Genomic DNA, 12,257 nt, shown 5'->3' with positions numbered 1-12,257 from the left:
CAATCATAAGATTAAAACCAGCTTTTTTAGCCCGTGCCTACGGCACCTAGGGGCTAAAAAACTGGTTTTAATCTTATAATTGTACATTTTATATCCGCGGAAAGCCGTTTATAATACGATGCGAGAAATAACTATTAATTTTAGAAAAAGAAGTGATCATAGAAGAAAAGAAAACTGACCAGGAATTATATCCATTACAATTTAACTATTTTTCAAGGTCGTTTGTTTTACTATAAAAATCAGATATTGTACCTCCTCAAAAAAATACGTCCTTTTCTGAAAAAGGATCAAATGTTTTTTTTTAATAATTTAATAATTGAATATAATAATGACAAATTAATGAAAACATATGCAGACTGAACCCATCGACGAAGAAGACATGAAAAAGATCAAAGAACTCGAGGATAAGGTTTGTGAAACCGATTAATCTGATTCTCGCAGATACTGAAAAACCATGTACCGTGCCGTAAAGACAAATTTTCAAGAATAGAACAATTTTTTAAAAACATTCTCGGGACCAACTAAACTGGAATTAATCTGATAATTTTCATTTTAATATCCGCGGAAAGCTGTCTATAATGCTATAATTATAACTTTTATATTTTTCGGTAGCGTAGCTGCCAAATTGTAACCTCTACAATAATTCTTCTAAAAAAGAGTTCAATTATCAAAAAATCTGGCAATTTCTTGACAACGCCTCTTAAGGGGCGTTTCGTCGTATTTTCACAATAGATTTGGATAGGTTATTTCAGGTTAGGTTGGTGATAGCCCCGCCGCAGGGGCTAGAAATAGGAGAGGAGCTACTAAAGAGGCGTTGTCACGACTATACCCAATTTTAAAAATATAATAAAATAATGGGGGGGGGGGGTGGAATATTGTTCGCTGGTAATTTGAGGGAAAGTTTATCTTTTTTGTTGTAGAAGAAAGAAGTGGAAAGACTTTGGAATGATTTGAGAATCAAAGGTTGGAAACGAAAGGTAATCTTTTAGATTTTCAAAGGTAGGGGGCATTGCACTATAAATTACACTGGTACCCAAAGTTTTATAATTCCGTTATGTTAGAGAGGTAGGGGACTTTAAATTACACTGGTACCCACAGTTTTATAATTCCGTTATTAAGGTAGGAAGGGGACATTGCACTTTAAATTACACTGGTACCCAAAGTTTTATAATTCCGTTATCTAATTAACTTTGGGTACTTTTATTGAATTTTGATTTGTATTCTCTACATAAATGAGTAATGTCAAAATTTTTCAACCAATAATTTTAATCTATGGAAGAGAAAATTTTGTTTATCATCATTGGGGATATATATCAAATTATTGTCCAATGTCTTATCCCTTAGGATCCCTGAGGAAGGATCAGCAATATTTGACATAATATCATTTGACATAAATTCATTTCACATAAAACATTTGGCATAAAATCACTTCACATAAAGGTACATTTGACATAAAAACATTTGCCATAAAGGTACATTTGCCATAAAGGTACAATTCACATAAAAACGTTTCACATAAAGATACATTTGACATAAAGGTACATATGATATAAAGGTACATTTGACATAAAGGTACATTTGACATAAAGGTACACTTGGCATAAAGGTACATTTGACATAAAGGTACACTTGGCATAAAACATTTCACATAAAGATACATTTCAAAGTGTACCTGAGGTAGTCATTTTCTCCCCGAGCATGGCAACCGGTGAACAGAATCTCAGTTCTGCACCACAAGCCTTGCATGACTGAAGTTCCCATGTCTATACAGTCATATTTATATGAAAATATTTTTAGAAGATTTTTGAATTTTTTTTTGAAGATTTTCCCCAAGGTAATTTTGCTTTCTTTTAATAATAATTAAAAATTTCTAAAATCTTCAAAAAAAAATTCAAAAATCTTCTAAAAATATTTTCATATAAATATGACTGTAAGTGTACCTTTATGTGAAATGTACCTTTATGCCAAATGTACCTTTATGTGAAATGTACCTTTATGTCAAGTGTACCTTTATGTGAAATGTACCTTTATGCCAAATGTACCTTTATGTGAAATGAGTTTATGTAAAACGTTTTTATGTCAAATGTACCTTTATGTCAAATGAGTTTATGTCAAATGATACTTTATGTGTAACGTTTTATGTGAAATGAATTTATGTGAAGTGATTTTATGTCAAATATTACTGATCCCCTGAGGAATAACAATGATCTTATCTATCTTTCATAAGGAGCAAGCTAGGAATCTGAAACCTAATGATCTCTGGGAAAGAGAGGATGATAGTGTCTCCAATTATGTTTGCTCTGTTTGTAGTACTCATGGTAAGTTTTATCTACAGATAAATATATTATATCTGCTCTGTTTGTAGTTCTCATGGTAAGTTTTATCTACAGATATTTATATTATATCTGCTCTGTTTGTAGTACTCATGGTAAGTTTTATCTACAGATAATTATATTATATCTGCTCTGTTTGTAGTACTCATGGTAAGTTTTATCTACAGATAATTATATTATATCTGCTCTGTTTGTAGTTCTCATGGTAAGTTTTATCTACAGATAATTATGTTATATCTGCTCTGCTTGTAGTACTAATGGTAAGTTTATCTACAGATAATTATATTATATCTGCTCTGTTTGTAGTACTCATGGTAAGTTTTATCTACAGATAATTATATTATATCTGCTCTGTTTGTAGTACTCATGGTAAGTTTTATCTACAGATAATTATATTATATCTGCTCTGTTTGTAGTACTCATGGTAAGTTTTATCTACAGATAATTATATTATATCTGCTCTGTTTGTAGTACTCATGGTAAGTTTATCTACAGATAATTATATTATATCTGCTCTGTTTGTAGTACTCATGGTAAGTTTATCTACAGATAATTATATTATATCTGCTCTGTTTGTAGTACTCATGGTAAGTTTTATCTACAGATAATTATATTATATCTGCTCTGTTTGTAGTACTCATGGTAAGTTTTATCTACAGATAATTATATTATATCTGCTCTGTTTGTAGTACTCATGGTAAGCATGTAGTCATAAATCTCTTCAAACTTTTGGTACAATAAGGTGGTAGGACATTAGCACCTGTAGAGTGTCAGAACCTATTAAGCGGATATAAAGGGAAAATAAGGTTGCGGGTAAAATCCGTACAGGTTGTGTGTTTTAATTTAATTAAAAACGGTAGTAGAACGATAAAATTTTCTGTTAACTTTTTAAAAAAAAATTTGTATATAGTTCTTTTCAATAAGAAATATTTATACATATAAGTGAATATTATCGTTTTAATACTATTTTTAAGCCTTAAAACAAACACTTTTACGGATTTTACCCGCAATCTACTTTTCCCTTTATACAAAATTGCAAATTGTGTTTAAAATTTTTATAAAATTATTGAATACAGGATACTGTTGTAGGAAATGCTTATATTTTGAGGACTTAACTGTAGGGATGCTTATTAAATTTTACCTTGTTGTATATTGGAATTAGGGTTTTCTTAGCCTTTACAAGACTATCTAATTGTATAAAGTAGTAAGAAGTTTTTGTCTGTAGCCAAGGATCTCGCTAATCACTGAACCGATGAGGTTCTCCTTTAGAATGAAGCTTCGTATATGTCCATGGAAGGTTTTTAGCTATTTTGGAGTACAAATCCTCTCGCCTGAAGTGCCCCTAGAGGCCTTTATGGGCGTATCCGGTAGTCTAATCATATAAATTAAGTAGTAAGCTTTTTTGTCTGTAGCCAAGAATCTGAACAGATATGGTTCTGCTTTAGAATGAAGCTTCTTATATGCCCATGGACGGTTTTTAACTATTTTGGGGGAGGATAACACTCCAATTAATTGCCCCAAGAGGGCTCTAGGAGCGTAGCCGCTAGTAATTTAATATATAAGGCATAGGAAACCCAAACCTCCTATTTATAATTAAAGCAACCATTTTTAAAATCATTAAAATTTTTCATTTTTAGGTGATGATGTCCAGAAAAGAGTTTAAGATTCATCAGATCAATTTAACAAAAATAACAGTAATGTATTATACATGTAGAATAAAAAAGGCATACAGTTTTTACTTTTTCCATTAATTGATTTTTTAGTCTCTATCGTCATTAGTATGGCCTAATAGACATGGGAACCTCTAAAACAGTGTTCTCCAAAAAGAGTTTCTTTGTGTCTGTTTTTTTCACACTTTATTTTATAATGTCCTCCTGTTATGTGATTTTCCTATGCAAGGTTGCGTGATTATTTATTATTTGTTTCATCGATTTTCAAGTTATTTTCAACTAAAAAAGCATTAGAATAGTTATTTTCCAGTATGACATGTATCTACGAATATAAAATGTACAATCATAAGATAAAAGCCATTGTATTTTAGCCCGTGCTTTCGGCACCTCGGGGCTAAAAAATCTGGTTTTAATCTTATGATTGTACATTCTCTAACCGCGGAAAGCTGTTTATAATACGATGCTTGACATAGTTTTTTCGTATGGATGAGAACCGGTAATTTTCCACCGGATTTGGATTAATACGAGAATATAAATTACAAAAGTTCTGTACAGTAATTAAAAGGAAGTCTAAAAACTTTTAATCTTTTTAAAAAGGCATCAGTTTCCATTAAAGCCAATCTTGTTTCTTTGTATAGATTATGCATAGAATAATACCATTAAAAAAATTCTCTTAACATTTTAAGTAATGATTATTGCAGATGTTTTTTTGTGTGGGCATTAATTTTGTAAATGTACTAATGAGCTTAATCTTTTATTAATTTGTATTTTAATTTACTTTTAAATTTTATTAACCAATCAGTATTGCTTTTATTATTATTATTACGTATTACTATTGTATTTTTAATATTTTTGTATTAATAAATAAAATAACAATAAATTTAAAACGTTTATTCATTTTTGCATGAGATTCCTTTTTAAGTTTCACAGATACAAATTGTTAAAGTCGAAAATCGTCAACAAATTGACTTTAACATAACAATAAATCAAGGTACAAAATAAATTAAGTTTAAAGTTTGATATAAAAAACATCAATCTTTTTATATAAAAATTAATGAGCGAGGTATTTAAGCAAACATATCAGTGCAACCAACGACAGTAGCACCAGTGCTATCCAGAACAACAACACGCATGCCAACTATAGAAGTCTTTGCATTGGCACCGTCAATGTTGTAGGCATCAGTACGGCCTTTCAGGTAGAATCCATTGATCAGGAAAGGAGGGGCGGTGATGTCGGTCAATTGCTAAAAAAAATTGATAGTAATAAGTTTTATGGAAGTGTGTTTCTTTTCATCTTGGAAAAATTAATTATTTACAGAATGACATGTATTAAAATATAAAGAATTACTGCTTAAGACACTCACCATTCCTCCGGTGGCAGAACAGGCAGCATTGATTTGGACCTTGAATGTTTTACCAGCAAGCTTCAACATGCCATCAGCGGAATCTCTCATCCAGATCTAAATAGACAGATAGATAGTTTAATTTGTATGAATACTGAATTATTTTGAATAGGCTAAACAGATTATCTGCTCTAATTCCAAATTTCAAATTCCATTTAAAATTAATGCCATTTTTTTAGGGAAAATTTAAATGTACTTTTCGAACAATACAAATATCAAGCAGCGTACTTTTAATTTAAAAAAAAAACAATTATAGGCCACGAAAGCATTTAGGGGCATTTGCTAGAGGGGCAGGAGGTAAGTTGGCTTATCATATTCATTTTGTTCTAAAATGGAAAAGCAAAAAAATAAGGAGATATTTTTTGCGCGGGCAATTTCTTTAACAAACAGACAGATTTATATTCTGTTACTTTTATAAAATGCATTGCCAACTTACAATGTATTCGGCGTCAGATCCAGTGAAGATATTCTGTTTGATCTCAGCATAACCAAACAGCCCCATACCCAGAGTGGCATCAAAACCAGCAGTTTTCATGTTAAAACCTGATTATAAAAAAATAAGAGTTTTTTTTGAGGATTATTGGAGCCCATTAAGAATCAAACACTCTAAAATTTGAAAACTTGAGCTCACCCATAGACGTTTATTTCCTATATAGATCTGACATGGATCTTTATGCGATAAAACAAGCTGTTTTGAATATGTTTAAAAAGTTTAAAAATGTGTAATAAAAGTTGTCGCAAATATAGGTATTAAAGAAGACTATAAAGTATTAATAGAATTAACTATAAAATATGGACTTGAGGATTTTTTTTGGATAATTTGCAAGAGAAATTTCGCGTATTAGCCTCTTAAGGGGTATTTCGTCGATTCCCCTATTTCTAGCCCCTGTAAGGGGAGGGGGGCTCTAACCCAGCGAGGCCAATAGCATAACCCTGCGGGGCAATCAACCTATCAAACCCAACTTAACCTATCAAAAACTACTGTTAAAATACGACGAAACCCCCCTTAACAATCGTTGTCACAAAGACTGATCCAAAAATTTCTCGTGAATATTCCCTTATGGATGAATTACCTGGAAGGTTGATAAGTCTGGTGGAAGCCTTGACTTCAGTAGTATCGACCTTAGCGTCAACTACTTGTTGAGGGTAATAATATTGGGGCACATATCTAGAATTATATAGATTTGTAAAAGCATTTTCTAAAGCAGGTATTTACTATATTGTTAAAAAGTAACTTTATGCAACTATTATTTTTGTAAAAACTATTTGAAAAGAAACATAAAAGATTCTTTTGAAGTATTCTTATAAAGAACAAATGTGTTAAGTTTGAAAATTTCTAAACTTTTAAGAGTATGAATGTAAATTTGATGAACAATAACACCCCGTCTGTAAAATAAAATTATTGGTTGAAAAATTTGGACACTAATTGGAAACCAATCACAATACAATAAAAGTACCCAGATTTTTAAGCAATGAAATAAGATAACCTAGTTTAAAAAAATTGAATACTATTGCAATAAACAGTCCAATGACACCTCCTTTCCTGTAAATTACCTAAATGGTGTCTGGGGCATATAATACTGGTACTGGGGGTACACTGGATAGTGGTACAGGGGGATTTGGGGGGCAGCAGTAGCCCCAACCACCAACAAAGCAAGTACAGCCAACCTAAAAGAAAAAGTCGCATGAAAATTTTGAACATTTAAGAATCAAAAAAAGATGTATAAAACAAAAACATGATTTAAATTAAATTTCATAAGTTTCAGCTTACTAAAAATAGCATATATATTCTAAATTGCAATTAATTTTATTATTTTAAGCTATTTTTATAATGAATTAGATAGATTTAGATTATGTTATTGAAACAAAAGATTAATGATTTAAAATAAGAAAATTATGAATAAGAAAATTTTTACAAGGATAAAAAAAAACTTTTTCCATATCAAAATAAAATTAAAAATTAAAATTTTTATTATTCGTTTAAGAGATACTCTAAAACCATACAAGCTTTAATTTTCCTATACATATAAAATACAAACATGTACACTTTTAGAAACTGAAACAACAAAAAAAACTTACATTTTACGGCTTGATGTGTAAACTTTCGTTTTTTGGTCTTGTAACGTGTTTACACTGTGAACGTTGGTGAATGAATGACCTAGGTTTCTACCATGTCAGGGTAGATAAAAGGGCCTAGGACCTAGTCTACCAAATTGTAATCACGAATTAGGGATAGACAAGCAGATTTTTAGAAATTAGAAGCATGCATAAAAAAAATGATTATCATTATATAAAGTAGTAAGCTTTTTTAGGATCTTGCCAACCGCTGAACTAATATGGTTCTCCTTTACAGTGAAGCTTCTTTTAAGTCCCGGGATGGTTTAAGGCTATTTTACCTTTATAAGAAAATGCCTTGGTATGGTTTAAGGCTATTTTATGCCCTTCCATATTCCTTCGAATGTAGAGCCCCTATATGCTAGGGGCGCTGCCGATAGTCTTATATAAAAGTAACAATATATCTGTTTGTTTTTATGTGTCAGATTAAACATCTAGGGTAATAAGTCTATCTTATAATATAAAGTAGTAAGGTGTTTTTTTGTAAGTAGCGGAGGATCTCACTAACCACTGAACCGATACGATTCTCCTTAACAGGGTAGCTTCTCATAGGCCCTGGTAAGGTTTATAGATATATTGGGGAGGGTAACACCCAACCACCAAAAAAAAACTGAAATATAAAATGGTGGTAGTCGAATTTAAGCCCTGAAGTGCCTCTAGATGCCTCTAGGGGCATAGCGACTACTTATAGAGATGGTAAGCATCTAAAATAAATTTCATGCATTAATTTTTGTTTTATTTGTATACCTTATCCATGGAGTTTGTTTCAAGGATATCAGGTCGATCTCATATTTAATCTCATACATATTATGTCGGGATATGGTCAGGGGTACAGGGACTGGTCAATGCAGGAAAAATATATCCTTCTTCAATCTTTAAAACCTAATATTTTGTCAATTATACCAGTATATCGTTTAGACAAAATTTTACCCCCGTTTACCCACTCCCTTAGCCCTGAGTCGGGGAGAAAATGAAATTTTTTTCCCCCCGATCCACATGATTAATGGCACCAAAGCTGCCTTTTTTATAACTAATTCTTGACACGCAATTTTTGTTTTATAAGCCATCGATTTTTACACTTAATATTTAAAATTCAGTTAAATTTGACATTTTTTTTGTGTAAGTGATGCTTTTTAATTTTGTTTAAATTTAGGCATGTTAAAAGCGTCATATGGTTTTCAAACTTTGCACGGTGATTCCTACAATAATTAGATACTCTATAATGTCCAATCTAAACATAATCTAATTTTCAAGCTTTTGTTATCCATTTTTTTATACGATATAATCTTATTACTTGATTTTTTTAATATAGATTCCTAGGATGATTAGAAACAATGTTATAAGCGTAGCATCTCTACAATCAAGTCTTTAACTATAAGCATTTCTATATTTAGTCATTTTGAAATATTTATTCTGAATTTTTTATCTTATGCTTTTATTAATGTTGTTATCCTTGTTAACTTTATTAGCTTTATTCTAACTATCGTTATGGTGAAGTCCTGGGTTAAAAACTAATTGGAGTACGATTAAAATTGATTTCTTAAATAATCAGTTTTCTCGTATTCATTCGAATCCGGTGGATAGGAACCAGTTCTAATCCATACGAAAAAACTATGTCTAGCATCGTATTATATCCAGCCTTCTACGAATATAAAAATGTACAATCTTAAGATTAAAACCAGTTTTTTTAGCTGATGCCTTCGGCACCTCGGGGCTAAAAAAACTAGTTTTAATCTCATAATTGTACATTCTATATCCGCGTAAAGCCGTTTATTATACGATGCGATAAATAACTATTCTTTCCTTTACAGAGAAGATTCCTTCTATTACTGTGTCTGTCAGTTTATGGCTATTTTTATTATTTAAGTAAACTGTTTGCGTGTATGAGCTTCGCTATTTATTGATGCTGTCATCTTTGATTATATAACAAGGATGACAACATCCATAAGGCGAATGGTACCCTCTCCAAAAATAGTTATAAACCTTCCATTTAAGCTCCACTGTAACGGAGAACCATATCAGTTGGACATCCTATTACTTTTACAAGAGGATTAATATTTGATTGAAAGTGACTGTAGGCGAAATGAAAAATTTCTGAAATGCCAAAAAACTACAAGCAGGCCTTTTTCAAGATATTAGGTGAAATCATAAACATATGTATTTTTAAAAGCGAAGCTTTTCTATAAGTAAGGTCGATCCGTCGGTACGTCTGTAACGGATAGATACCAGCCTTAATCAAGACATTTTAGAATTATCCTATCGATTTCAAACATAGTATGACGTATTTTTCAAGCGAAGCTTTCCTTTAAGTAAAGTCCGTATGTTCATATTATTTTTTAACTTTTTTGAGAACAATTTTTATATGATATAATTAGCCTATCCATCTGATTTTTGGAATAATAATTCCTATGACAACAATGTACAATATTTTATACAAAGCAAAGTCTTAAAGTCGAAAAATGCCCTTATCTTCAATTTCATGATTTTCAACGAAAACTAAACATAATTTTGCTTACTGATATCTGACAGAGTGTTAGTGATCTCTCTTTCTTCTGTCTGATTTTAAAATTTAGAGCTTCGCTTTTGTTAATGTTGTCATCCTTGTTACATATATACATGAGATAGAAGTAGATTGGTTTATCTGAAAAGTACATAAGATATATCTATAAGGTCATTTTCCACAGGCCCAATTCTTTAATGGGCCTTACAGTTCATAAATACGAAACCAAGAAAGATTACGTTTAATAGCTTAATCATTATAATAAAGTAACAGGATGTGTGTTTGTCTGTCTGTTTGTTTGTACCGAAGGACTTCACTCACCGCTGAACCGATCGGGTTCTTCTTAACAGGGTAGCTAGTCATAGGCAACTAGAGGACTCTAGGGGCGTAGCCGCTAGTAGTTGTTTATTGTATCGTATTATAGATAGCTTTCCGTGTATATCATAATGAAAAATTATAAATTTTGTTAGCCCTTAGTGGCCGAAGGCCAGAGCTAACAAAACTGGTATTAATCTTATGATTTATATATTTTAATAATTTTGGGAAAATTGTCTGTAAGACGATACGTTACATGATTTTTCAGCCTGGATGAAAAAACAAAAGCGAAAAATAGCGCTACAGACATACAGAAGAATGGTCAGACAGACACTTGAACTTATAGAATTGCTTCGCTACAGGGGCGTCCAAGCTTTTTTTGTGGGGGGTGAGGTAAAATAGCGCGCGAAGCGCGCAGCAAATTTTGTTTACCCCCCCAAAACTTTTACCCCGGGGGTAAAATTTGCTTGGGGGGGTAACTAACACCCTGAAATCTGTTGACAGGGGTAAATTTTAGGGAGGGTAATTAAAATTTTATCAAATATTTAGTATTAAAAATTTTTTTGCTAGGGATTTTTTTTGGGGGGGGGGGTAAATACCCCCTCCTAAATGGATGTTTTATTGTTAACAAGCGGCTACGCACCTAGAGGCCTCTAGAAGCACTTTAATGTTTTATTTTTTAATAATACGATACCTATCTATGTTGCATTCAAGTTTCTACAATATCTTACAATGTTGCATTGAAGTCTGTTTAGGTAAAAAAATTGCCTTCCTAGGGTCTCTGAGAAGCTACCCTGAAAAGGAGAATCATATCGGTTCAGGGGTTAGCGAGATCCTCAGGTACAAACATACAAACACACAGACAAACATACAAACACACAGATTAACAGACATCCTGTTACTTTAGTATAAGAATATGTTGCATTGGATTTCAAATACGGCTGAACCAAAAGAAGTTGACTCCTCTTTAAGACTAGTTGCTTCGCACCTAAACTTGAGGAAAAGTCGGGTGAGGGTGAATAATAGCTTCAAACCATCCCAAGATATTTATAAACAATATTTGACCTACAAATTTAGTTCTACTAGAATTATATTTGAATTTTAGGGGAGGGTAAAGGTGCCCTTCCCCAGTTAGTTATAAACCATTCCTGGAACTATTAGAAGCTTTATCTGTGTAGCGGTTTGCGAGATCTTAAGCAACATACAAAGGAAAGAATACGACATTTAATAAGAACTTATGAACGTACCAACCAACAACAAAATTATAGTGTAGATGTAGTTTAACTTTTCTCTAAAATTGCTATTTTACATTTGTATTATTCATTTATGTAATTGAGGGAGGAAGGGGACATTAGGGTGTTTATCACACTAGTCCCCAAAGTTTTTATGATAACGATTCTTATTCGTTGGCTTAACAACTTTGGAGACCTTAATTAAATTTTTATTGGTTGGTTCATTAGGTTGAGTGTCCAAACGTTTCAACTAATGATTTTAATCTACAGAAGGGGAAAATTTGTGCGTTATCATTGGGTGATGCACATCAATTTATCGGCAATTGTCTTATCCCTTCAAATCCTTGATGTAGACCAATTTTATGTTAATTTAAAGTCAAAACATAGTCATTATCATTCAAAAGTCCTCCTTCCACTTTCTCTTTCACTCGCTATCTCTCTCTCTCTCTCTCTCTCTTTTTTTCTCTCTCTCTCTCTCTTTCTCACTCTCTCACACTCTCTCTCTCACTTTCTCTCTCTCTCTTTTTAGAAGGGAAGCTTTTCTATGATTCTGAAGGTCGGTCTAAAACATGTAAAGATAAATGTAATTTACTGTGCAACAAAAGAATGATATTTTATAAATAGATGTAAATAAAATCCTTTCAAGATTCCGCTGAATCAAAAATGGTTAATGTTCCATTTTGAAAAGT

At 31.9% G+C, this 12,257-nt stretch overlaps 1 protein-coding gene and 1 long non-coding RNA gene across 2 annotated transcripts; one reads left to right on the top strand and one right to left on the bottom strand.

Moving 5' to 3' along the window:
* The first annotated feature begins 251 nt into the window (after nt 1–251).
* On the top strand, nt 252–4,896 carry LOC145303741 (uncharacterized). Its single transcript, XR_013873801.1, has 4 exons — nt 252–409; nt 921–977; nt 2,228–2,318; nt 3,971–4,896. It is a non-coding gene; the product is annotated as an uncharacterized LOC145303741 (long non-coding RNA).
* LOC145303740 (uncharacterized) lies at nt 4,880–7,618 on the bottom strand. The gene is made up of 6 exons (XM_080145343.1): nt 7,486–7,618; nt 6,961–7,074; nt 6,480–6,574; nt 5,843–5,949; nt 5,368–5,463; nt 4,880–5,247 (listed from the first exon to the last, which is right to left on the bottom strand). Coding segments are annotated over exons 1-6 (591 nt in total). The 5' UTR covers nt 7,488–7,618; the 3' UTR covers nt 4,880–5,070.
* Nucleotides 7,619–12,257: the final 4,639 nt, after the last annotated feature.

Source organism: Acartia tonsa, chromosome 13, assembly GCF_053477335.1.
Source record: "Acartia tonsa isolate MP-2025a chromosome 13, ASM5347733v1, whole genome shotgun sequence".
In the NCBI taxonomy this organism is placed as follows: Eukaryota; Metazoa; Arthropoda; class Copepoda; order Calanoida; family Acartiidae; genus Acartia; species Acartia tonsa.
This window is presented reverse-complemented; position numbering and strand designations above follow the sequence as displayed.

Bases quoted from the DNA above. Each gene is read 5' to 3' on its own strand.
- LOC145303740 (XM_080145343.1), bottom strand. The intron at 5,950-6,479 runs GTAATTCATCCA...TTTTATAATCAG, and splicing joins CAGACTTATCAACCTTCCAG to GTTTTAACATGAAAACTGCT. The intron at 5,248-5,367 runs GTGAGTGTCTTA...AATTTTTTTTAG, and splicing joins GTTCTGCCACCGGAGGAATG to CAATTGACCGACATCACCGC.